Source organism: Schistocerca americana, chromosome 8 (assembly GCF_021461395.2).
Source record: "Schistocerca americana isolate TAMUIC-IGC-003095 chromosome 8, iqSchAmer2.1, whole genome shotgun sequence".
Classification (NCBI taxonomy): Eukaryota; Metazoa; Arthropoda; class Insecta; order Orthoptera; family Acrididae; genus Schistocerca; species Schistocerca americana.
The window spans coordinates 197934036-197960926 of NC_060126.1; the positions used below are offsets into that span (position 1 = coordinate 197934036).

The window sequence follows — 26891 nt, forward strand, 5'->3', positions numbered from 1 at the left end:
CAAGTGCTGGACCCATTAATGACCCACTGTAATATGGAACAGGGGGATTGCACTTTCACCATGTCTTTCCACTGTGGAGGTGAGCCCATAGTGGATGGGTGGTCATTGTTGAGGCGAGATGTGCACCCCGTCAACATTAAGGTCCATCAGCTCCGTGGTTGTGTCTTGAGAGGTGTCATAGACAGTGATCTCGACATCATCATCAGAATGCTCGCTTCCCATCTCTATTGGCAGCTGATTCTTTACTTTAGCCTTTGTTTTGTTTTTTTTTTCCTTGGGGTATTTCAGAGCCACAGCCAACCATGTAGTAGTGGCAACTCTGGATGGTGGACCAGTCTGAAACCCTTGCAGAGGCAGGGACCTCTGCAACTTTGGCAACCATGGCCTCTTCTTATGTTTTGGGAGGAGGTATGGGCATTGAAGGAACTGCAGCAGCACAAGTGCATTGACAAACATAGGTACTAGTGATAACACAAGCACTATCCTTTTGTACACAAGCACTTTCCATTTGTGTAGCAGCATTGGCCTTCTGAACTGGTTGTTTAAGAACAGACACAAAGGAGGTAGTGAATTTCAGGGGCTGTATAGCCTTATTGACCATTTTTGCCTCTGAATATAAGATACACTTAGTTGTTTTGATCTCCTGTATCTTCCTTTCTTCATGGGAGACACTGCAGTCCCTACTCCAGACAGGGTGATCGCCAGAGCAGTTTACACACTTTGGAGGAGATGAACAACCAACTCCTTCATGGGCAATCTTACCACATTTGCCACAGGTGACTTCTCCCTTGCATCCTAAGGTGGTGTGCCCAAAGAGCTTAAAACAGCACATAGGATTGGGAAAATAAGGCTGCACACTGAGGTGAAAGAAACCTGCCTTAACACACACTGAGAGTTTTGTGCTGCCGACAGTCAGTGTAAGCGAATCTGATTTCACAAGATCATCATCCACCGTTTTCATTATATTTTTTTACATCAACAATTTCTTCCTGTAACAACTCAGCATTCAATTCTTTTTGGGTAATGTCAACTGGATCCCCACAAGTCACAACATCTTTGCTGTAGTTCAAGGGTGTTGTGCAGTTCACTTTCAATGGCATACTTCCTGAGGCGTTAAGCTTTCTGGCTGTTGTTCACTTGTTGGGAGTAACTTGTTTCTACCACGAAGGTCCCATTTTGAAACTTACTGGCAGATTAAAACTGGTCCCATTTTGCAAGTGCTTGACAGATTTTAAAGTACCATTAATGCCCTCTAAACCTTTGTTTGTGTACAAAGGTGACACTACCTCAAAGCTGCCCTCTTTTCATTACAAAGACTCTGCATGATCTCCAAGTCTAGAGGACTGGTGACACGAGTCCACTTGTTCAATTGGGTGTTTTTAGTGGCCCACCCTCTCTGCTGGGAAGAAGAAAGGATTTTGAGGGATCCATCCCAGTCCTACAAGCAGCTAGGGAAATTAAAGTCCTCCTGCTTACATAGGTAAGCACCAGGTACCCCTGAGGTTGCCTGCTAAAAACTGTTCCACATCGATAGCCATGCATCCCATCAGCACACAGCACACCTTGAGATCGAGGACTTTTCTTAGAGAGGTTTTTACCATCCTCGTAATAAACGGGGACAAGCCAAGATCCCCACTACCTATGACACACGACATTACCACCACTGCGCCTCATGGTGGTCGCTGTACCATGTCCAGAGCTTCCAGTGACAGATGACTTGCAGCACTTACCAGCCCCAGCTCAGGAACTCTGGATTCACCAAGACCATTCCCAGAGAGAGAGTGGGGGGGAGAGAGAGAGAGTGGGGGGGGGGAGAGAGAGAGAGTGGGGGGGGGGAGAGAGAGAGAGTGGGGGGGGGGGAGAGAGAGAGAGTGGGGGGGGGGAGAGAGAGAGAGTGGGGGGGGAGAGAGAGTGGGGGGGAGAGAGAGTGGGGGGGGAGAGAGAGTGGGGGGGGAGAGAGAGTGGGGGGGAGAGAGAGTGGGGGGAGAGAGAGTGGGGGGGGAGAGAGAGTGGGGGGGAGAGAGAGTGGGGGGGAGAGAGAGTGGGGGGGAGAGAGAGTGGGGGGGAGAGAGAGTGGGGGGGGGAGAGAGAGTGGGCGGGAGAGAGAGTGGGCGGGAGAGAGAGTGGGGGGGAGAGAGAGTGGGGGGGGAGAGAGAGTGGGGGGGGAGAGAGAGTGGGGGGGGAGAGAGAGTGGGGGGGGAGAGAGAGTGGGGGGGGAGAGAGAGTGGGCGGGAGAGAGAGTGGGGGGGAGAGAGAGTGGGGGGGGAGAGAGAGTGGGGGGGAGAGAGAGTGGGGGGGAGAGAGAGTGGGGGGGAGAGAGAGTGGGGGGGAGAGAGAGTGGGGGGGAGAGAGAGTGGGGGGGAGAGAGAGTGGGGGGGAGAGAGAGTGGGGGGGGAGAGAGAGTGGGGGGGGAGAGAGAGTGGGGGGGGGAGAGAGAGTGGGGGGGGAGAGAGAGTGGGCGGGAGAGAGAGTGGGCGGGAGAGAGAGTGGGCGGGAGAGAGAGTGGGCGGGAGAGATAGTGGGCGGGAGAGAGAGTGGGCGGGAGAGAGAGTGGGCGGGAGAGAGAGTGGGCGGGAGAGACAGTGGGGGGGAGAGAGAGTGGGGGGGAGAGAGAGTGGGGGGGAGAGAGAGTGGGGGGAGAGAGAGTGGGGGGGAGAGAGAGTGGGGGGGAGAGAGAGTGGGGGGAGAGAGAGTGGGGGGGAGAGAGAGTGGGGGGGAGAGAGAGTGGGGGGGAGAGAGAGTGGGGGGGAGAGAGAGTGGGGGGGAGAGAGAGTGGGGGGGAGAGAGAGTGGGGGGGAGAGAGAGTGGGGGGGAGAGAGAGTGGGGGGGAGAGAGAGTGGGGGGGAGAGAGAGTGGGGGGGGAGAGAGAGTGGGGGGGGAGAGAGAGTGGGGGGGGGGGGGGAGAGAGAGTGGGGGGGGAGAGAGAGTGGGGGGGGGGAGAGAGAGTGGGGGGAGAGAGAGTGGGGGGGAGAGAGAGTGGGGGGGAGAGAGAGTGGGGGGGAGAGAGAGTGGGGGGGAGAGAGAGTGGGGGGGAGAGAGAGTGGGGGGGAGAGAGAGTGGGGGGAGGGAGAGTGGGGGGAGGGAGAGTGGGGGGGAGAGAGAGTGGGGGGGAGGGAGGGAGAGAGTGGGGGGGAGGGAGGGAGAGAGTGGGGGGGAGGGAGGGAGAGAGTGGGGGGGAGGGAGGGAGAGAGTGGGGGGGAGGGAGGGAGAGAGTGGGGGGGAGGGAGGGAGAGAGTGGGGGGGAGGGAGGGAGAGAGTGGGGGGGAGGGAGGGAGAGAGTGGGGGGGAGGGAGGGAGAGAGTGGGGGGGAGGGAGGGAGAGAGTGGGGGGGAGGGAGGGAGAGAGTGGGGGGGAGGGAGGGAGAGAGTGGGGGGGAGGGAGGGAGAGAGAGAGTGGGGGGGAGGGAGGGAGAGAGAGAGTGGGGGGGAGGGAGGGAGAGAGAGAGTGGGGGGGAGGGAGGGAGAGAGAGAGTGGGGGGGAGGGAGGGAGAGAGAGAGTGGGGGGGAGGGAGGGAGAGAGAGAGTGGGGGGGAGGGAGGGAGAGAGAGAGTGGGGGGGAGGGAGGGAGAGAGAGAGTGGGGGGGAGGGAGGGAGAGAGAGAGTGGGGGGGAGGGAGGGAGAGAGAGAGTGGGGGGGAGGGAGGGAGAGAGAGAGTGGGGGGGAGGGAGGGAGAGAGAGAGTGGGGGGGAGGGAGGGAGAGAGAGAGTGGGGGGGAGGGAGGGAGAGAGAGAGTGGGGGGGAGGGAGAGAGAGAGTGGGGGGGAGGGGGAGAGAGAGTGGGGGGGAGGGGGAGAGAGAGTGGGGGGGAGAGAGAGAGAGTGGGGGGGAGAGAGAGAGAGTGGGGGGGAGAGAGAGAGAGTGGGGGGGAGAGAGAGAGAGTGGGTGGGGGGGGGAGAGAGTGGGGGGGAGAGAGAGAGAGTGGGGGGGAGAGAGAGAGTGGGGGGGAGAGAGAGAGTGGGGGGGAGAGAGAGAGTGGGGGGGAGAGAGAGAGTGGGGGGGAGAGAGAGAGTGGGGGGGAGAGAGAGAGTGGGGGGGAGAGAGAGAGTGGGGGGGAGAGAGAGAGTGGGGGGGAGAGAGAGAGTGGGGGGGAGAGAGAGAGTGGGGGGGAGAGAGAGAGTGGGGGGGAGAGAGAGAGTGGGGGGGAGAGAGAGAGTGGGGGGGAGAGAGAGAGTGGGGGGGAGAGAGAGAGTGGGGGGGAGAGAGAGAGTGGGGGGGAGAGAGAGAGTGGGGGGGAGAGAGAGAGTGGGGGGGAGAGAGAGAGTGGGGGGGGAGAGAGAGTGGGGGGGGAGAGAGAGTGGGGGGGGAGAGAGAGTGGGGGGGGAGAGAGAGTGGGGGGGGAGAGAGAGTGGGGGGGAGAGAGAGTGGGGGGGGAGAGAGAGTGGGGGGGGAGAGAGAGTGGGGGGGGAGAGAGAGAGTGGGGGGGAGAGAGAGAGTGGGGGGGAGAGAGAGAGTGGGGGGGAGAGAGAGAGTGGGGGGGGAGAGAGAGTGGGGGGGAGAGAGAGTGGGGGGGAGAGAGAGTGGGGGGGAGAGAGAGTGGGGGGGAGAGAGAGTGGGGGGGAGAGAGAGTGGGGGGGAGAGAGAGTGGGGGGGAGAGAGAGTGGGGGGAGAGAGAGTGGGGGGGAGAGAGAGTGGGGGGGAGAGAGAGTGGGGGGGAGAGAGAGTGGGGGGGGAGAGAGAGTGGGGGGGGAGAGAGAGTTGGGGGATTATTTTTTTTTCTGGTGAGGTTTAAGGGCGCTCAACTACTGAGGTCATTAGCGCCCAGTCACAGTTGTTAGAGCACATGGAATCTAGTAAAACTCAAGGGGAGGGGGGGACACCAGAAAGTCCTGACAAAGATGCAGATAAAATAAGTAAAAAAGTTAGATGTCTTTGGACAAGCCAGTCAAAGTTATAAAACGCAGAACACGAGCAGCTGCTCGAGCGTCATCAGCTAAAATATCTGGTAAAGTAGATGGCAGGGACAGGACAACACGAGATTGACTAAAGCGGGGACACGACAATAAAACATGGTGCACTCTTAATGCCTGACCACAAGGGCACTGCGGGGCTGGGTCACCTGAGAGCAGGTAGCGGTGGCTAAACCGGCAATGCCCAATCCGCAACCTGGTCAGAAGGACCTCCTCTCGCCGAGATGGTCGGGAGGAGGTTGTCCAAGCAGATGGGAGCGGTTTAACTGCCCGGAGCTTGTTTCCTTGGAGGGATGACCAAGCATCCCACCACAATGACACAAGCCTCTTACAAACAACCCCACGAACGTCAGATGACGGGACACAATGGGAGGCTGGCCGAGGCAGGAGGACTGCAGCCTTGGCTGCAGCATCTACAGCCTCATTCCCAGGCACTCCTACATGTCCGGGAACCCACAGAAAGCTGACAGGAGAACCATTATCAGCGAAAGAATGGAGGGACTGCTGGATCCGTTGAACCAAGGGATGGATCGGATAGGGAGCTCCAAGGCTCTGAAGAGCACCGAGTGAATCAGAGCAGAGTATATACGATGAATGGTGGTGGCGGCGGGCATACTGAACGGCCTGATGGAGAGCAAAAAGCTCGGCCGTAAAGCTCGAACATTGGTCGAGGAGCCGGTATTTAAAGGTGGCAGCTCTGACGACAAAGGCACAGCCGACACCATCGTCAGTTTTGGAGCCATCGGTGTAAATAAAGGTGTGACCGGCAAGTCGAGCACGAAGTCCGACAAACTGTGAGCAATACACTGCAGCCTGAGTACCCTCCTTCGGGAGTGAGTGAGCTGAGGTCGAGATAAATATGAACCGGAGCCTGGAGCCAAGGTGGTGTCGGGCTCTCACCTTCTCTGAAGGTGGTAGGGAGGGCAAAATCCAATTGTCGAAGCAGGCGACGGAAGCAGACTCCGGGGGGCAGCAGGGCAGACACATACAACCCATACTGACGGTCGAGAGAATCGGTGAAGAAGGACTGATAAGAGGGGTGGTCGGGCATTGACAACAGCCGGCAGGCATACCGACACAGCAGTATGTCACGCCAGTAGGTCAATGGTAATTCGGCAGCTTCAGCGTAAAGACTCTCGACAGGACTAGTGTAGAAGGCTCCGGTCGCAAGACGTAACCCCCGATGGTGGATGGAATTGAGACGGCGTAAGAGGGATGGCCGAGCAGACGAGTAGACGAAGCTCCCATAATCCAGCTTTGATCGAACTATGGACCGATACAAGCGAAGCAGGACAGTGCGATCCGCTTCCCAAGATGAACCACTAAGAACTCTGAGGACATTAAGGGAACGTGTACAACGGGCCGCCAAATAAGAGACATGCAGAGACCAACAAAGTTTCCTGTCCAATGTGAGCCCTAGAAACTTAGTTGTTTCCACGAATGGGAGAACAACGGGACCGAGATGTAAGGATGGCGGAAGGAACGCTTTATATCGCCAAAAGTTGATACAAACCATCTTCTCTTCAGAGAACCGGAAGCCATTTGCCACGCTCCATGAGTATAGGCTGTCTAGACAACGCTGAAAGCAGCGCTCCAGGAGGCATGTTCTCTGGGCACTGCAGTAGATCGCGAAGTCATCGACAAAGAGAGAGCCTGAGACATTAGGTGGAATGCAATCCATAATTGGATTGATCGCGATGGCAAAAAGGGCTACGCTCAAGACGGAGCCCTGAGGCACTCCGTTCTCCTAGAGGAAGACGTCGGACAATACGGAACCCACACGTACCCTAAACTTTAGATCCGTTAAAAAGGAATCAATAAAAAGGGGCAGGCGACCGCGTAGGCCCCACCTGTGCATAGTGCGGAGGATACCTCCTCTCCAGCAGGTATCATAAGCCTTCTCCAAATCGAAGAACACGGCTACCGTTTGGCGCCTTCGCAAAAAGTTGTTCAAGATGAATGTCGACAAGGTCATAAGGTGGTCAACAGCGGAGTGGCGGCAACAAAAGCCGCATTGGACATTGGTAAGTAGCCGTCGAGATTCAAGAATCCAGACTAACCGAGCATTAACCATGCACTCCATCACCTTACAGACACAGCTTGTAAGAGAAATGAGGCGGTAACTAGAAGGAAGGTGTCTATCCTTCCCGGGTTTGGGTATAGGAACAACAACGGCGTCACGCCAACGCATGGGGACCCGACCTTCGGTCCAGACGCGATTGTAGGTACGAAGAAGGAAGCTTTTGCCCGCCGGAGAAAGGTGTTCCAGCATCTGAACGTGAATGGCATCTGGCCCCGGAGCAGAGGATCGGGACAGTGCAAGCGCACGTTCGAGTTCCCGCATAGTAAAGGGGGCATTATAAGTTTCCAGATTCAGCGAGTGGAAGGAAGGTTGCCGAGCCTCTTCTGCCTCTTTCCTGGGAAGGAAGGCAGGGTGGTAATGGGCGGAGCTTGAAACCTCCACGAAAAACCGGGCGAAGGCGTTGGAGACATCCACAGGATCAACAAGGACCTCATTACCTGAGGTCAGGCCAGGTACCGAGGAGTGGGCCTTAATGCCCGACAGCCGGCGCAGGCCACCCCAAACGACAGAAGAGGGAGTAAAACTGTTAAAGGAGCTGGTGAAAGAGACCCAACAAGCTTTTTTGCTGTCTTTGATGACTCTACGGCATTGCGCTCGGAGTCGTTTGTATCCAATACAATTCGCCAACGTAGGATGGCGGCGAAAGGTGCGTAAAGCACGTCGTCGAGCACGGATAGCGTCTCTACAAGCCTCATTCCACCAGGTGACGGAAACGCGACGTGAAGAAGAGGTAGTACGAGGAATGGAACATTCGGCAGCATTGATGATAACAGCTGTGAGGTATTCGACCTGACTGTCACAACTGGGAAAATCGTGGTCTGGAAAGGTCGCCAGGGAGGAGTGAAGTCCCCAGTCAGCTTTCGGTATGTTCCAGCTCGAACGACGTGGGGATGGGGTGTGGTGCAGGAGACGAACGACACAGGGGAAGTGGTCGCTCGAATAGGTCTCAGAAAGGACATACCACTCAAACCGACGGGCAAGAGTGGCAGAACAGATCGAGAGGTCCAAGTGGGAGTAGGTATGAGTAGAGTCCGAGAGGAAAGTCGGGGCGCCAGTATTGAGACAGACAAGATTGAGATGGTTGAAGACATCCGCCAAGAGTGAGCCTCTTTGACAGGATGCAGGAGAGCCCCAAAGGGGATGATGGGCATTGAAGTCGCCAAACAATAAAAACGGCGGAGGAAGCTGAACAATCAGGTGCATCATGTCAACCCGATTAACTGCGGATGACGATGGAGTGTAGATGGTACAAACTGAAAAAGTAAAAGCAGAAAGAGTAATACAGACAGCTATTGCTTGGAGTGGGGTGGTGAATGAGATGGGATGGTAATAGACATCGTCCCAAACGAGCAACATGACCCCACCATGAGCTGGGATACCGTCCAAAGGGGTGAGGTCATACCGCTCCGAGGTATAGTGGGTAAAGGCAATACGGTCAGTCGGGCGCAACTTGGTTTCCTGGAGACCAAGGACAAGCGAACAGTGCAGGCGGAGGAGCAGTTGTAATTCCTCCCGATTAGATCGAATACCTCTTATGTTCCAGTGTAACAAGGCCATCGCTAGTCAAAAGACGGGGAACGAGACGGGGGAAGAGCTGGTTTCGAGGGAACAACGCTACAACCGGCGGGAGGCGGATCCTGTTCCATCGAATCGTCGCCAGCTGCGGCCGCTGTCCCGGGTTGTGTAGGAGGGGCAGCATCATTTGCCGACGAGAGGCCAGCTGAGCGCCTGGCAGCAGAGCGTCCCGGCGAAACTGAGGACGGCCGGGAGCAGCGACTCACGGATGGAACGTCAGACGAAACGCGCCGGGGTGGAGAGGGGGATAGAGACTTCTTCTTGGAGGCTTTCTTGGAAGTCCGAGGAGGCACAGGGATGGTGGGCTGGACCCGAAGAAGGTCCTCACGCGTGGGGTCCGTTTTGGAACGCCGGACCTCGGAAGCTGGGCCCCGGAATGTTTCCCCGATGGACGCCTGAGAAGAGGATCGCTTCTCAGGCGGCGGGGGGGGGGGGGGTGAGGAGGAGGAGGAGGAGGAAGGGTGGCCCCTGGGGCAGAGGGGGCAGGGGCCGCAGGGTAGAAGGATTTGGAAGGGAGGGATTTGGGAGGGGGAGGCATAGACCCCAGATGGGGGGAGGAGGTGGAGGGGGGACAGGATAGGGGTGAGGATACCGTGGAAGGAGTGGACACGACTGAGGCAAACGAAGTGGTCAACGTCACGGGATGGAGGCAGTCATACTTCTTCCTGGCCTCAGAATAAGAGAGACGATCCAAAGTTTTGAGTTCTTGAATCTTCTTCTCCTTCTGATACGCGGGGCAGTCTTAGGATCCAGGCGAGTGGATGCCAGGACAATTAACGCACCGAGGTGGTGGGGTGCATGTATGTTCCTCATGAAGAGGACTTCCATAATCGCCACAAAGGGGCTCAGTCTCACACCGTGACGTCATGTGCCCAAAGCGCAAACACCGAAAGCAGCGCATAGGAGGCGGGATGTAAGGTCGCACATCGCACCGGTAGCACATCACCTTTACCTTCTCCGGGATAACGCCCCCTCGAAGGCGAGGATAAAGGCCCCAGTGTCGATGCGACGGTCTTTGGGGCCGTGCTGGACACGCCGGACGAAATGCACGCCTCGGCGCTCCAGGTTGGCCCTGAGCTCCTCATCAGATTGCAGCAGGAGGTCCCGATGAAAAATAGCCCCCTGCGTCCTATTCAGTGCCAGATGCGGGACAATGGACACTGGGATGTCCCCTAGGCGGTCACAAGCCTGGAGCGCCGCCGACTGTGTGGCGGAGGTGGTCTTTATATGAACAGACCCCGAACGCATCTTACTGAGAGCCTCGATTTCCCCGAAGATGTTCTCAATGTGCTGAACAAAGAACATGGGCTTGGAGGTGGCGAACGTCCCCCCATCGGTTCGAGAACAGACCAAATAGCGGGGGAAGTACTTCGCCCCAAGCGGCGGGCCTGTCCCTCCTCCCAGGGAGTGGCCAAGGGGGAAAGGGCAGGAGAACCAGAACCAGAGACAGTACCTTTCCTTTTGAAAGACTCGGCCGCAGAGCGACCTGATACGTGTTGACGTTTCATCTGCGAAACGTCCGCCCCGATACCACCCACTCCGACCAGGGGCTCTCCCCACAGGCGCCACCCAGCCTCAGCAAGGGCCACCTGGCAGGATGACCATTGCCGGGAGTCCTGATGCCCCAAGGAGACGGGCATCTACTCCTTGACCGACATGGGGAGGGTGCAGCTCAGGTATCGGCAGTACAATCCCTGTGTTGTCAGGGGGCTACAACCTAGAGGGTACATGACAACCCCACCACAACGGGCTGGCTACCGTGCTGGATTTTGGGTGCCATGGAAAGTCCATCATGATCGTAGGTGCAGACGGGGACGCACTATGGGTGTAACTTGTACAACCCATTAGGCGTTTAGGCCCAATTTGAGGAATAGTGGGTATGGTGACAACGCCGTTACAATGCTGAGTGCCAAGGTCTTAGTGGACTGAGGACCAGTGGTACACCACGTAAGGCGTTCTTCCCCAAAAGGCTCGTACTTCTGTAGAATTTTGAAAAATGGAGGTCAAACCCCAAGGGGGACCATCACATGGAAGGCCGAAACGGTTGAAACTCCTTTTAGTCGCCTCTTACGACAGGCAGGAACACCTCAGGCCTATTCTTACCCCGGACCCGCAGGGGGGAGAGTTTGGGGGGGGGGGGGGGAGAGAGAGAGAGAGAGAGAGAGAGAGAGAGAGAGAGAGAGAGAGAGAGAGAGAGAGAGAGAGAATACATACCGTCATCATCTTTGTAGATATCCAGGATGGTGTTCCACATGCCATCCCTCTGAACCCATGAAGAATGATCCTGGATTATATGGAATGGATTCTGAAACAGCAAGAAAGACATCGGCTAAGTAAGAAAGCTGCACTCTCTCATACATATATAGTGGTTTTTTAAATGCATTCCTGCACATAAGCAATCTCTTAAGCAAATTTTTTTTGTATACAACTTTGTAAAATTAAACATATTGTTAGTGATAAAATGCATCTCTGCTTATACAAGCAATATTTTTCTTGCATGGTAAATAACTTTGAAAAGCATATTTTTAGTGATAAAGAACTATAAGCTAATTTGTTACACATCAATGTTGTTATTCATAAAAGACCATGATCCTGTCTTCTTTATGAAAATTATTGTTGAATTGAGAGGATAGAATAGAAAAATAAGTAATTCTTTTAAAAATATATATCATCAGTCACAATCATTCAGTAAGTTTTTTTTCCTTCTTCGGATGACCAGGAACTTAGAAAATAATACCATTTTTGGTGAGGAGCAGGTGAGGCATGAGTCATTTATGTTAACGTAATTTCCAAGAGGCAGTTGGCACAACGGAAAGAGCGCAGAATGGTAAACCGAGGGCCATTGGTTAAAGTTCCTGTGTTCAAACTTACTTTTATTTTATATATCTAAAAACAAAGATGATGTGACTTACCAAATGAAAGTGCTGGCAGGTCGACAGACACACAAACAAACACAAACATACACACAAAATTCAAGCTTTCGCTCCACCGTTTCTAGTTCAATAACAGCTGCTTTCACGTATTAAACAACCATTTCGGCTAGTTCTAATAACTTTTACTTTATTTCCACTTCCGTTTTTCGTACATCACTGATCATTTTTAGCCGCTCTCCACAGGTTTTAACGTCATTATTTACAATTGTTAGCCCCATTTTCGTAATCTTTCACCACAACACCACGCCTTTTAATACATTTACAAGTTTTTTCGAAATTTTCCCGAATTTCTCCGTCCTTTAACGTGTTTTAGCGGCAACACAACCACCTAACCTTCATGCACATCGCTGTCTACCAACCCAAGTTCACCACAGGATCAACTTAACCAACACTTTTTCGCATTTTTTCATACTAGATCTCCAGTTATTTTCTAGTTCACCCTTATCTCACCCCATATATTTTTATCTTTGATTTTCATTTCAACCTCATGTTACACTTTCCACCTTCTAATACCATGTCACCCTCACAACACCCACACAACGACCCCATTAAGTTTTATTTACATTCCCTCCGCAAACATGCCTTCACCCTAGCCAGATTACGCTCGCATATTTAATTTTCTCAGGCTTGTCTGACATTTGGCATAACCCCCAAAGGCCTCACACTTAAAGTTCCCATCTCTGGCTGCAACCCTTCTTTCCATCAGTCCCTATACCAGTTCCAAACTGAACAATCCATTGCCCTCACCCACCTAATCCTTCACCTACACATCAACTCAGCCACTGAACACACCCGTCAACTCCTATCCTTAATAAAAGTCCTCAATCTTTCCTCTCCCACATCCACACCGGCTATTCAGAGCATCCTCCTACAGGCCAATCGCAAATTAGAGCAGCATGCCACCCTTCACCTCAAAAAACTATCCAATCTCCTGGTTTCCCACCTCCGGAAAGGCAACTCACTCACCCTTCACAACCTTTCCAGCAAACCTCAACCACCTCTCATTGCACACAAACCCAGTCTCTCCCATCTACTCAGTCTCCCACTTCCAGCTCCACTCCCTCCAAAACCTCAAAATTCCAAGCAACACAATCTGGCACCACAACACCCTAATTCAGTAGTTAACCTTTCCTCCAAACCTCTCTCCCAATCTGAAACCTCTGTCCTATCCAAAGGCCTCACCTTCAGCCCCACTCCCAGATTCAACCAAACAGCCCTCGTCAAAGATTTACTGTCCTACACTCGTACTCTCTGCTGGAAGTATCACTCTGCCACGAAGAAAAATGATCCTAATCCTACCCCTAATGATCCAACTCCCCAAGACACTATCCAAATTGAACCCTGCCTGGAACAGTTCCGTCCTCCGTCACAGCGGGACCCACCTCCTCTTCCTCAAAATCACCCTCTCCAAACCTTCCAGGAATTTCTGACTTCCAGCCTTGCCTCTCAATCCTTCTTAAAAAACCTTAATCCTACTCCCAACATCACCACTGCTGAAGCCCAGGCTATCCGTGATCTGAAGGCCGACCGGTCCATCATCATTCTTCCGGCGGACAAGGGTTCCACGACCGTGGTACTTGATCGTCGGGAGTGTGTGACTGAGGGACTGTGTCAGCTTTCAGACAACACCACATACAAAGTTTGCCAAGGTAATCCCATTCCTGATGTCCAGGCGGAGCTTCAGGGAATCCTCAGAACCTTAGGCCCCCTACAAAACCTTTCACCTGACTCCATCAACCTCCTGACCCCACTGACACCCCGCACCCCTACCTTCTACCTTCTTCCTAAAATTCACAAACCCAATCATCCTGCCCGTCCCATTGTAGCTGGTTACCAAGCCCTCACAGAACGTATCTCTGCCTACGTAGATCAACACCTTCAACCCATTACGTGCAGTCTCCCATCCTTCATCAAAGACACCAACCACTTTCTCGAACGCCTGGAATCCTTACCCAATCCGTTACCCCCAGAAACCATCCTTGTAACCATTGATGCCGCTTCCTTATACACAAATATCCCGCCGTCCAGGGCCTTGCTGCAATGGAGCACTTCCTTTCACGCCGATCACCTGCCACCCTACCTAAAACCTCTTTCCTCATTACCTTAGCCAGCTTCATCCTGACCCACAACTTCTTCACTTTTGAGGGCCAGACATACCAACAATTAAAGGGAACAGCCATGGGTACCAGGATGGCCCCTTCGTACGCCAACCTATCCATGGGTTGCTTAGAGGAAGCCTTCTTGGTTACCCAGGCCTGCCAACCCAAAGTTTGGTACAGATTTATTGATGACATCTTCATGATCTGGACTCACAGTGAAGAAGAACTCCAAAATTTCCTCTCCAACCTCAACTCCTTTGGTTCCATCAGATTCACCTGGTCCTACTCCAAATCCCATGCCACTTTCCTTGACGTTGACCTCCATCTGTCCAATGGCCAGCTTCACACGTCCGTCCACATCAAACCCACCAACAAGCAACAGTACCTCCATTATGACAGCTGCCACCCATTCCACATCAAACGGTCCCTTCCCTACAGCCTAGGTCTTCGTGGCAAACGAATCTGCTCCAGTCCGGAATCCCTGAAGCATTACACCAACAACCTGACAACAGCTTTCGCATCCCGCAACTACCCTCCCGACCTGGTACAGAAGCAAATAACCAGAGCCACTTCCTCATCCTCTCAAACCCAGAACCTCCCACAGAAGAACCACAAAAGTGCCCTACTTGTGACAGGATACTTTCCGGGACTGGATCAGATTCTGAATGTGGCTCTCCAGCAGGGATAAGACTTCCTCAAATCCTGCCCAGAAATGAGATCCATCCTTCATGAAATCCTCCCCACTCCACCAAGAGTGTCTTTCCGCCATCCACCTAACCTTCGTAACCTCTTAGTTCATCCCTATGAAATCCCCAAACCACCTTCCCTACCCTCTGGCTCCTACCCTTGTAACTGCCCCCGGTGTAAAACCTGTCCCATGCACCCTCCCACCACCACCTACTCCAGTCCTGTAACCCGGAAGGTGTACACGATCAAAGGCAGAGCCACATGTGAAAGAACCCACGTGATCTACCAACTGACCTGCCTACACTGTGACGCATTCTATGTGGGAATGACCAGCAACAAACTGTCCATTCGCATGAATGGACACAGGCAGACAGTGTTTGTTGGTAATGAGGATCACCCCGTGGCTAAACATGCCTTGCTGCACGGCCAGCACATCTTGGCACAGTGTTACACCGTCCGGGTTATCTGGATACTTCCCACTGACACCAACCTATCAGAACTCAGGAGATGGGAACTTGCGCTTCAATATATCCTCTCTTCCCGTTACCCACCAGGCCTCAATCTGCGCTAATTTCAAGTTGCCGCCACTCATACCTCACCTGTCATTCAACAACATCTTTGCCTCTGCACTTCTGCCTCGACTGACATCTCTGCCCAAACTCTTTGTCTTTAAATATGTCTGCTTGTGTCTGTATATGTGTGGATGGATATGTGTGTGTTTGCGAGTGTATACCCGTCCTTTTTCCCCCCTAAGGTAAGTCTTTCCGCTCCCGGGATTGGAATGACTCCTTACCCTCTCCCTTAAAACCCACATCCTTTCGTCTTTCCCTCTCCTTCCCTCTTTCCTGATGAGGCAACACTTTGTTGCGAAAGCTTGAATCTTGAATTTTGAATCTTGAATTTTGTGTGTATGTTTGTGTTTGTTTTGTGTGTCTGTCGACCTGCCAGCACTTTCATTTGGTAAGTCACATCATCTTTGTTTTTAGATATATATTTCCTACGTGGAATGTTTCCCTCTATTATAACTTTACTTTTATTTTAAATTTTTATGTCACTTACAGTGCAAATAAACCCAAATCGTTCCTAATATACTATGTCTATTAACATTTTTCTTATTTCCAGGAACATATTGTAAGGTGTACACAAGAACTTCATATATAAAATTAGATTCTTTTATTTTAAGAATGATGATGTATACGTGCTGGGCTGATATTCACGAGAAAAACAGGGGAAGCAGTAATTTTTCGTGTCATCTTGCACACATTATAAATGCCACATTTTTACAATTATATGGTCGTTTTAAAGTTTCTCTAGAAAAAACATACTTTGTTTACATTCATAAAAAGTTTCTCTTTCATCACGTAGTTTGGCAGTAAACCACGTGTAATGAACCATTTTCCAGCGTTTTCCTCAGCAGGTTCTCGATGCTGTTGTTTGTCGTGGCTGCTTACATAGCACTGCACCGGCGTGAGGGGGCAGCAGATGGCAGGCGTAAGCTCATACAATGGCACTGACCACCAGGTCATCGACTGATTTTTGCTAGGACACTGCCGTGGACGCCAAAGTGGTGTGCCTGAGTAAACTCCAGCTGCTCTGCACAGGATGCAGACAGTAGTGCAGAGTTTACAGCATGGTCTCACCACCAGAGGTAGGCTGTAGATGCCAGTGTCCACTCACAGATTCAAGTTGGGGGCAGCATCCTTTAGCGTGTGTCCCGGGTACAGCAAATGTTCAGTGTGCCCAACACCATCAGCTCATGATGATGAGCTACTAAATACAGTATACAAGTGTATTAAGATGGTGGAGCCACTTAAGCAGAAATTCTATGTGCGTGGTTCAGTGCCTATTTCATAATACAAAACTGCGAGTTTGCCACAGTGTTAACACAGGTTCCCATCAGGTCACTGAACACTGAAGTTGAGCACTGTTGGGCTGGGCTAGCAATTGGCTGGGTCATTGCCTGGGTCTGCCAAGTGCTGTTGGCAAACGGGGCGCACTCAGCCCTTGTGAGACCAATTGAGGAGCTACTTGATTGAGAAGTATCAGCACTGGTCACAAAAACTGACAACAACCTTAATTCAATTTGAAGCTTACAGCGTCTTACGTTCACAGTTTTACTTTGCAATATGTCAAACAAGATACGTGTATGCTGGAAAATCTAACTGTACAGCTGCAGTAGAAAAAGAAAAGTCTGATCATCCAGTATACTACTTAGTCCAATTGCTTTATGTAAAGAATTATCATCCCACCCTTCATCGTTTTATCACATCATTAAATGCTGCTCTCAGGTCTACACAGTGAAGAATAATAGTTTTATGAGAGCTTGGTAGTTTGAATCACATTTCCCTCAGAACATGCAAAAATGCGTGAAATCTCTAAGATTTTCTATTACTTGTGTCATTTTGTTTTACAGGCACAGAGGAGGGCTAGGTTCAACAGATGTGCGTAGCAGTGGATGAAGAGAGCATGAGAATACACTTGCTTCACAATAGAATGCTCACTGTAACTTTTCCCTGCCATTGCACTGCAGCCGTTGTATGTTCGTGATGCTAATTTCTTTTTACCAGCATTCCAACTGCTTAGCGCTTACAACAAAACAGTGGCTACGGCTAGTGCACTGTGGTCTTTGGGTAGGTCATAAGACCCTTCGACTCTCTCTTGTATTTCTCCTGGTTAGTTATTTTCAAAAAGAAAAATTACTCTCATTTGACTTCCAGTTGAGGCATCCGTTGTTCCGTTGCCTTGTACTAATATAAAAGGATTATTTTTAACTTCACTTGAAATTTGTTCTTTAACAGCATCCGTAAAACAAGATATTAATTCATTCTGTGTGTCAGAGGAAGTGCCCTTAAATAGTCTATCGGATGTTAAACGATCTTTCGTAAATGGTGCTTCTTCTGCCAAGAGACCCAAAAGTTCTAAATAATTCCCTGTATTTATCGATAGCTCAGATTCGTCGTGACCTCGATGGCTAACTCTCGCTGTGCTAAAAAGCAGATAATCGAAATAACTCCCTTCATTATAGTTCTTTTTCAATTAAACCTCGAAATGTTTCAAATCTCCCAGGCCTGTTGCTTCTGAAAAAGTATAGGTAGTTCTTGCTATTTCTTGAAATTAATGCAACAGTCGCAATGTCCCTCATCCATAATGGATAAAACTTTTAGTTCTCACTGTACCTAGCTGATTGTATTTAACAACTGCTGTAATATGGGAAATGCAACATTCACCCTTTATAGCTTTCGAAAGGAAATTTTTGAAGACACTTCATGCCCACTACCCACTTCCGCCGTTTAAAACTGCCCATTCCAAATAGTACGCATAAAAATAAAAAGTGTGTTGCTTACATCGCTGCCACTTAACCACGGTTTTGAATTGTGTTTGGAAACGTCTTACTAATTTCCCGTTAAGACTTAATAGACTTGGCGTTGGCATTCTTCTTTCATCCGTTTACCTTCCAAAAATTAACATGAGAAGAATGCAGGGTTTATAATTAAAAAGTTCATTGGATCTTGGAATGAAATAAACGAGTCCATGGCAGCTAGAGCCAGTAAGCAATACCATGCGTTACGAGATAATGATTTAAAATTTACACAACTTAGTTTTCCTTTCGACAAAACAATGCAAAAAGAAAAAGAATAGATGATGAGGCCTGACATGTGACGGGGCACACTGAAATATACTGACATGCTGCGGAACTCCCAGCGTTTGAAATACATAACGCTATTATATTTTAATGCGAGGAATAATAAAAGTGCATAGGCTGTTTGTCATCTTGCAGCAACATCCAGTGATACACTCATTTATTTTCTATGACTTACGAATGTCTTTTCATTCTTTGTGTTTATTTAAAAGACTTAAATGAAGAGTTAATGGTTTCACATTCTGCCTTGCTTGCTGCTGGCGTGCTAGACGATGCGATGTAGTGCTACCTGTTAGGGAACTGCTGAATGACTTGCCATTGTACTCTGGAGTGTATCGGTATCCACCTGCTGGCGAGAAGTAGAAACAAATCAAACACCGGCTTACTGCTGCGCAAGCCGTTAACAAGCAAGGAATCCCGATCTGGTATTGGTAACAAAGCTGTTGGTGTGCGATCAGATGAGATTAAATTCCGTTTGGACGAATTATTTTGGATTTTTTTTGGGTAGGGTCAGCCTTAATGGACGCTTCGCCACTCATTTTACCGTACTGTTGAAAATTGAAACCACTGAAGGTATTAATTACAGTCAGTTGTCTGGTAATCTCTTAGCTCCTTCCTTATCCGAATTCGAGAAATACATTTCAGTCCTGAACTGTCATATACCATGTTGATAACGACTTTATCAACAACAGAATCCACGAAGCCACCCAGGCGCCGTATTTTCTCATCTTCCTTTATGATGTGCCATTCTATAGCCCGCCACTGTTGGGCAGTGACATACGAAAATCTGCGTGTGTTAGTTGCAGTACGTCTGGCAGCTCAGCAGTCCTGTTATTTCTCGGACCAAATCCCTTAACTTGGCTCCAGGTTAGTTCTGTTGGGTTCATATTGTAATGGTACAGCGGCACACGTAAAAATGCAGCATTTGTATACTGTGGAAATTATTCTTTTCCATGTTCTTCCGATACTTATCAGTCTGGTTCGTGTGAAAATGCAACTGTGGTACAAAACAATGGACATGGTCCAAATAAGGAGTATTTCATTTTTGTCGTAAAAATTAAATTGTTACGTTTTCTTAATGTAAGCAACCTTCGTTGACAATCTTTCATAAAATATCGATAAATACGAATTTATATTTGAAATGAAAACAGTAATTTCGCGTGCAGTATGTACTTATAAAAAAGAAGATGTGCATTATTCACGAAAATTATGGCTTTTACAATTACGAGATATAAATATTTCAAATTGAACGAAAAAAAGGATGATCATGGCGAGACTCAAACCCGTATTCCAAGAACTGCAGATGATTTTCAGTCTACTACGCTCTACAACCACTGTCAATACTTGACTCAACTGTGTCAAATTCAGTCCTGCATTGCGACAGTCAGAGCACAACAGTACAGAGACTTACTGTACACGATTTTTGAAATAAAAGTTTCATAGCTAAAGCGTGATTAAGTAAAACATTGATGCCAGTTAATACATTATAATATATTAAAGGTTCCTTTAACGTAACTTAGAAGTATTATATCTAATACACAAGTAGGACCCACTTCCAAGAGCGTACCAACATCAGTGTACATGTGTTACGGTTTCTCACCGATCATAGCGTCTGTGTTTGTTTACATCAGGTTTATTCTTATTATGAACAGAGTATAGTGTGGGTGCGCCAAGTGTAGCTTCAATCAACCGCCAACTGTATCAGCGCTGGCCGGCCACCTGCAGGAAGTGTGCTGTGCACACGGCACGGTTTCCGCCACACTGTCTACCGACCTTTCTCGTCTACATATACGCGCACACCAGCGCTGACTCACAATAAGTTCTTTTAGTTCGTACCGCTCACGTCAATTGTTCTGTGTACTGCTTGTACTGTATCTTCTGTATGATTCTTTTGTCTTGTTGTACGTGGATGCGCGATAGGTTTATTTCTGTTATTGTTCAGAGGTTTATGAATAAAGCCATATTTGTGTTACTTGAACCGGTTTTGTGTATTATTTTGTTACTTCACGATTGGTAACGAGTTTGGAACGGTTTCCAAGTATGCTGTCTATAACTGCGGTTTCATCAGGCTTAGTCATTTGGACACCGTGCTAACAACCCCGATTTTACAGCTTACTTCTTCAGTGACCACTTTTCTGGCTTCCAGTAATAGACAGGGCACCGTTCCACCGGTCTACCCACCGATTTTTCCTCCGTATGATGATTTAGCCGAGGATTGGGAAGCTTACGAAAAAACAGACAGCATTTTTTTGGCTTTCGGTGTGACAGCCTCTAATTTGTGAGAGGCCTTATTTCTCTCGTGGATTCCATCTACGGTGTATCAATTACTGTCAGCTCGCCTCTGTACAAGAACCAGCAGCTCTCACTTTTGATAACACGGGCAGTTTATTATCCAGTTACCATCGCAAAAGAATGCAGGTCGTAGCGGAGTCTGTTGAATTCTACTGATGCCGAACGAAACCAAACCAGTCATATCAGGGCCTGCCCAGCCTATCTTCACGGCCTTAGCCGTGTCATCTTCCTCTTACAAGACGGTGGTTCGTTCCATCAGATTTTTCGTGGTTGCTGATGCCGGTGTTGAGAACTTGTTCGCGATGGACGCATTTCACGCATTTTAGATTTTCCATCTCTGACGCAGTTCACATTGTGTCCATTCCGGTAGCGTATTCTCAACTGGAAACACTGTTGCCGGCCGAAGTGGCCGTGCGGTTAAAGGCGCTGCAGTCTGGAACCGCAAGACCGCTACGGTCGCAGGTTCGAATCCTGCCTCGGGCATGGATGTTTGTGATGTCCTTAGGTTAGTTAGGTTTAACTAGTTCTAAGTTCTAGGGGACTAATGACCTCAGCAGTTGAGTCCCATAGTGCTCAGAGCCATTTGAACCATTTTTTGAAACACTGTTTACGGAATTTTCAGACTTTTTATGAAGGTATAGGGCATGCTACGAATTTTTCTGCTCGTATTTCTTTGAAATTCATGTCTTCGCCTTGTTTTTGTTGTCTGCATCCGATTCCTGCCACCCTACAAAATCACGTGAAAGCAGAATTGGACAGATTTAAATCTCTAGGGGTGGTGAAACCTGTTATGGCTATTGAATGGTCATCTATGCTAGTTACAGTTCGGAAGCCGTGGGGGAAACATCACCTCTGTGGCGACTTCATTACTACAGCCAACGAGCAGTCGTTCGTGAACACACATCCTCTGCCACGCCAGGAGGAACTGTTAGTGAAAATATTGAATGACCAGTGTTTTTCTAAAATTAATTTGTCTGAAGCATGTCTGTAGGTTCCTGTGGACAAAGAGTCTCGGCAAGTTCTGGTTTTGAATACTATTTTTGGTCTCTCAATATTACAGCATTACTTTTGGTGTAGCTAGCGACCTGCTATTTTTTAACGATTTTTAGAGCAACTGACTACGCCTGTCCTTAGCTGCATTAATTATCTGGATAATATTGTTGTCAAGGGCTCCTCCACGGCCGATCACTTGCAAAATTTGCGCACTTTGTTTTCTGTCTTGCAGTCTGCACCTTGTGAAATCTCAGTTGTTTCAACCCTATATTGTTTGAGGTTCGAGGTCCCACGAGATGGTGTTCGCCCCCTGCCAGACGACATCTCCGCTGTTACACGTATGCCTCGTCTTTCGTCCGCGAAGGAGCTTCAGGCCTTCCTACCGAAGATAGCCTACTACCACAGATTCCTGCCGAGGGGTGGCCTCATTGGCCCACCCGCTACTCTTGGTACGCAAGAGTGTACCTTTTTGCTGGAGCCCGGATTGCAAACATGCTTTTTCAAATGTTGAAATACAAACTACTCTCCGCACCTCGCTTAGCTATGTTCCCTCCGGATCAGCACACAGTTTTGGCAACTGATGCCTCACGGTACGGTCTCGGCATGCTCCTAGTGCACCGATATGCCTAAGGCTCTGAACAACCTGTTGCTTTCGCCTCTAAATGTCTTCCACTTTCAGGTGGAAAAAGAGGCTTTTGCCATTGTTTAGGCCCTCCAGACATTTCATGTATCTTTTATGGGTCCAAGTTTCCCCTTACTACTGACCATAAGCTCTTGGTTTTCTTGTTTAGCCCTTGCCTGAAAGGCAGCATAACGTCTACAACGCTGGATGCTGTTCTAGTCTTGCTACAATTAGAAAATCCATTTTCGACATATGTCTAAAAATGGCAATGCTGATGCCTTGTCCCGACTTCCTGTGGGTCCTATTCCCAATTTTCATCATGAAGATCAGCTTTGCTTCCATATTGATATTGGAATGCAGCCCACGGTTGAGGGTTTCCCAATATGTGCTCCCGCTTAGCAGCTGCCATTACCGAGCAAGGTGGCGCAGTGGTTAGACACTGGACTCGCATTCAGGAGGACGACGGTTCAATCCCGCGTCCGGCCATCCTGATTTAGGTTTTCCGTGATTTCCCGAAATCACTCCAGGCAAATGACGGGATGGTTCCTCTGAAAGGGCACGGCCGACGTCCTTCCACATCCTTCCCTAATCCGATGAGACTGATGACCTCGCTGTCTGGTCTCCTTCCCCAAAGAACCCAACCAGCTGCCATTGCCGGCGTTCCAGTTCCCCGCCAGGTGGTTCAATTTGTTCGATAGAGCTGGTCAGAAAACCACCAGGTCGAACTTCGGACCCACCGCACAATTTTTTTTTCTTGCGGTATCACCCTTTTTTTTTTTTACGGTGTATTGGTGCTGTCCACAGAAGACCTCTCCTCCAGAGTAGACTTTCCCATTGTGTTACGGCGCGAAGTTCCACACTTTCTTCACCAGGGCATTGGGAAGTTTTGCACACTAAACTTAACTAGGAGACGAGCTTTTTTGCCAGGCCCTTCTCACTTTTTTGAGCGCCTATCACTTCATGCCTATGGGTGAATGGACCCGGGCTGAGCTGCTTTCTAGCCGGCAGCCACACACTGCTGCCTGTGCCACACCTGTTGCAATGGACTTAGTATGGCCACTTTCCGCTGGGATTATAGGTGTGGGTGTGAGGGTGACCGACCCAAGTAGATAGTGGACACTGTTGTCCATTGCCGGGGATGCTGCCTTTGTGATGTCCATACCTATGGTGGGCAGGTGGCACGCCATTTTGATCAACTACAACCCCGCTTGCTGCCAGGACCTACTAGTTCACAGGTGCACCCCTCATTGCCACAGCCCACCCCTCCACCCTCTGTCTCAAGCTCGCCATCGCCTGCTGTGGAGGCACCCCTAGTCCACTGGCCGCCTCCTCGACTGGCTCCCTCACCAGCATCATCTCAGCAATCATCGCCAGGGGGTCGAGCCACAGACGCTGCATAGGTGGTGATGGTTTGCGTTGAGGGGGCACTCGACGACAAGGTCATCACCGTCTGACGAAAAGTCAGCATGCAAATCTCATGGAGGAACAGCTTATAATGTATTAAAGCCTACCGTCCTTCACCATCAAATTAACGCTGCATAGGCCCACCACCCTCAGGTATGTGCATGTGTCTGCATGTTTCTACCACATCCTCTGGTGCCCGCTAAGCACATCGTCCCGCCCTCGCCACTGGCACTGGCTGCCACTCCTGATCCGATGTGAGGCCGCCGGTGTCTGTCTATCGCCTGCGTGCCCTCTTTGCAAGTTGGAGAAGTGTGCTGTATCCTCCGACTAATGCATATGTGTGTTTATGTGCGCAGTGTAGTGTTGCCATATCTGGTACTTAAATCAACCGCCAACTGCATCAGCGTGGGCCAGCCAAAGGAAGTCGCCTGTGGTATGCGTGTACGCAGCATGCTCTCCTCTGTGGCATCTACCAGCGCCTTGCGCCTGTATCCACTGACTACCGCTCACTATGTTGCTTTAACTTGTACCGCTCACATCGGTTGTTCTGTGTATCGCTTATGTTGCAGCTTCTGTATGTTTCTTTTGTCTTGTTATTCGTGGAGTCATGAGAGATTTCTTTCCATTACTATTCAGAGGTTTATGAATAAAGCCGTATTATGTTACTTTGATCAGTTTCGTGCATTACTTGGTTACTACACATTTCATTTCCAGCACTTGCAGGGCTATCAGCTATTGGCTCATTAGCAGGAGGGGTTACTGCTATAGCCTGAACAGGCAAAGAATGCGCAAGATGCAGAGGAGGAACCATGTGAAACTAGAAGGCATAATAGGGTAATTGGAGTCCGTAAAGAAACTGGAACTCCACAAGAAAGGGCTTGGACTGTTCACAAAATGGACAGCAAGCTTATAGCATTACTATGAAACAGGCCACATACAAATACAGATCTGCATAAATTCGTCACAAATTTTTACTCATTTTGAATACAGTCTCATGGAAGTGTCACGAGTATCCACTCCTTCCAGAGACATCCAGACAAACATGGACAATCAAAACATCAGTTCAACTAGAAACATCTCAATTTATTATTTTGGTGACGCAGCTAGACAGGAAGGGGTACCTGGAAGAGGATTCGACCGTGTTTCAGAACTGTAAACTAACCAATGCTAGAGTGTGCCTGAACTCCAACTTTCATCCATATAACAACTTACAGCTTGACTGGAATAAAATCGTGCATAGCCTTCCTACTATGATATCTATGGCAGATACAGATACACGCTCTGTACAAAGCAATTTAAAGTATTAGTACCCATAGTGGTGAAAGATTGTTCAGAACAAAATGAGGCTGACTGTAGATATACCTATTGAATTTGAATCACAAAATTCACTCCAGGCACCACAGCATGCGCATCATTGCTATATGACCACCTCGTAAACTTTCACCTCTCACAGGAATGGTACAGTGTGTGGTATAAATTTAAAGGGATTGCGCCACAAGGGATATATTTCATAACGACACCTAAAAGTGTACACATTGCTACAAATAGATGCGTTTTACGTTAAGTGTTGACCATCAGTGTTTCAGAATGTTGCATTCATTGCTTTCTCATTTCTCCAATGCAGTAGTAGTATTAATGAGGTTTCCCACAATTATCACTTTACCAACATGATTTAGCATAGTAAAGTATGCCAAAGACACAAAAAACTACATGGTTGATGTGATTCCACCATGGTAAATGTCTAGGTTCAAATGGTTCTGAGCACTATGGGACTTAAGATCTGAGGTCATCAGGCCCCTAGAACTTAGAAATACTTAAAACCTAACTAACCTAAGGACATCACACACACCCATGCCCGAGGCAGGATTCGAACCTGCGACCGTAGCGGTCGCTCGGTTCCGGACTGAAGCGCCTAGAACCGCATAGCCACACCGGCCGGCGAAAATCTCTAGGATGCTGAGGAGGTTTTTCATGAAAATATGGTAGCATCACTCGAAATCTATTATTGCACAGGCTGCATAGCCTGCATCAAATGGACCTGTGCCAAATAGGGGCTCTAAACATATGCAGTCAAGGGCAGCATGAATGGTTAGAGGTTTGTTTGACGCGTGTGAGTGTGTCACAGCTATGCTAACGTGACTTAACTGGCAAACTCTTGAAGACAGATGTAAGTTATCCCGAGAAAGCCTACTTACAAAGCTTCAAGGACCGGCTTTAAATGATGGTTCTAGAAATCTATTACAACCCGATAATTATCAATCACATAGGGATCATGAGGACAAGTTTCATTCTTCCCACACTCAGTACACACACACACAGAATGGGAAGAAACCCTAGTAACTGGTACAATAGGACATACCCTCTGCCATGTGCTTCGCAGTGGTTCACTAGTGTAGATGTAGAGAGGCTGTAAGAAAGTGTTCTGGTTGTGCGACATCTTCAAGAATCTTGAGTTCGAAATTTACAACAGTACAACTTTCCATCGATTCATAGACTCAAGCAAATGTGTGGTAATGGCAATTGTGAGCAGATGCATGCTTCAGATAATGTACAAATACTTTTAAATTAGGTTATCAATGAATGATAATGTCTTTTAAAAACTGCGTATTTATTTTTATTCAGCTCCTCCTATTCCTCTTATAGGTTAAGGACGTTGCCTACGCAGTTCGTCATGGAGCAACACAGCAGGTGGCACCTGTCCGGTATCACTGCGGCCGCTCAGATATCTAAACGCGTTATGCCTCTGTGACTGTGACTGTGACGTGTGTACCTCCACATGTCAGATAGGGTGGTGCACAGCACGTGTGTGCACACAAGGTCAACAGTTACCTGCCAACCTCTCTCTGTGGTGAATGTGCCCCATGTAAAAATGCTTGATTTACAAAACCAGTGCACATGGGGCGTGTGTGCATTTCCAGCACAGTTGGATACCAAGGCGACACGTTGCGTGGCGTGTCTACAACACAACGAGACCAGTGTCTCGCTGATTTCAAATAATTCGCACAGCCATGTCATAGAGAAATACAAGTTGCATCAGCATTACTCCAACTGCGAGCTGTGGCTGGTATGCTGGCAGTCTACATAACGCCAACTATAAGAAAGTCGTGCTGAGTGGCTCCTGTTCACTTCTGTCCAACTGTCATTGATGGCTACTGCACCAATATGAAGTGTCAGTCTCGCTTCTTTCAATATGATGGAGCGAGTAAGCACTGACATTGTCATGTGACCATGATGAGGCCGCAAACACATCGTCACTATTCTCCGATGACAGAACAATGGTTTTCCTCATGAACGATTCAGGCGAGGTTGAATGGAAGTACATGTGTCTGACCTTTTTTTCCTGAATACAATTATACCTATGTATGAGTAGGATAACAGCAAGCGGGATAAAATTGGCCCAGCCAAATCACCGCAATACTCAACCTGAAGTCATGAGGCTTTGGTTCGATTATGAAGAATCAGTAAGTAACATTTCTCCTCCTCCCACTACTATGCAATACTTACGATGCAAATTCTTGTTTTTTATTCTAAATGAACTTGATAGAAAAATAGCGAAAGATGTTGAGGTTGAAGAGAACAGAGGAATATTACAATCATTAATAATATTCCAAATGATGATGCCAAGTAGTTAAAATTCCTTATTGGCTATGCAGATGTC

At 49.2% G+C, this 26891-nt stretch overlaps 1 protein-coding gene across 2 annotated transcripts in view; it reads right to left on the reverse strand.

The window, feature by feature from the left end:
* LOC124546001 overlaps window positions 1-26891 on the reverse strand; it is a 359037-nt gene that overhangs the window by 16551 nt on the left and 315595 nt on the right. For both annotated transcript variants that reach the window (XR_006967651.1, XM_047124973.1), the window contains one exon: window positions 10778-10868. Coding sequence is in view for 1 of the 2 variants with exons in the window: in XM_047124973.1 (XP_046980929.1) it covers window positions 10778-10868 (91 nt within the window). In the remaining variant the exon portion in view is untranslated. The remainder of the gene's footprint in view (window positions 1-10777; window positions 10869-26891) is intronic.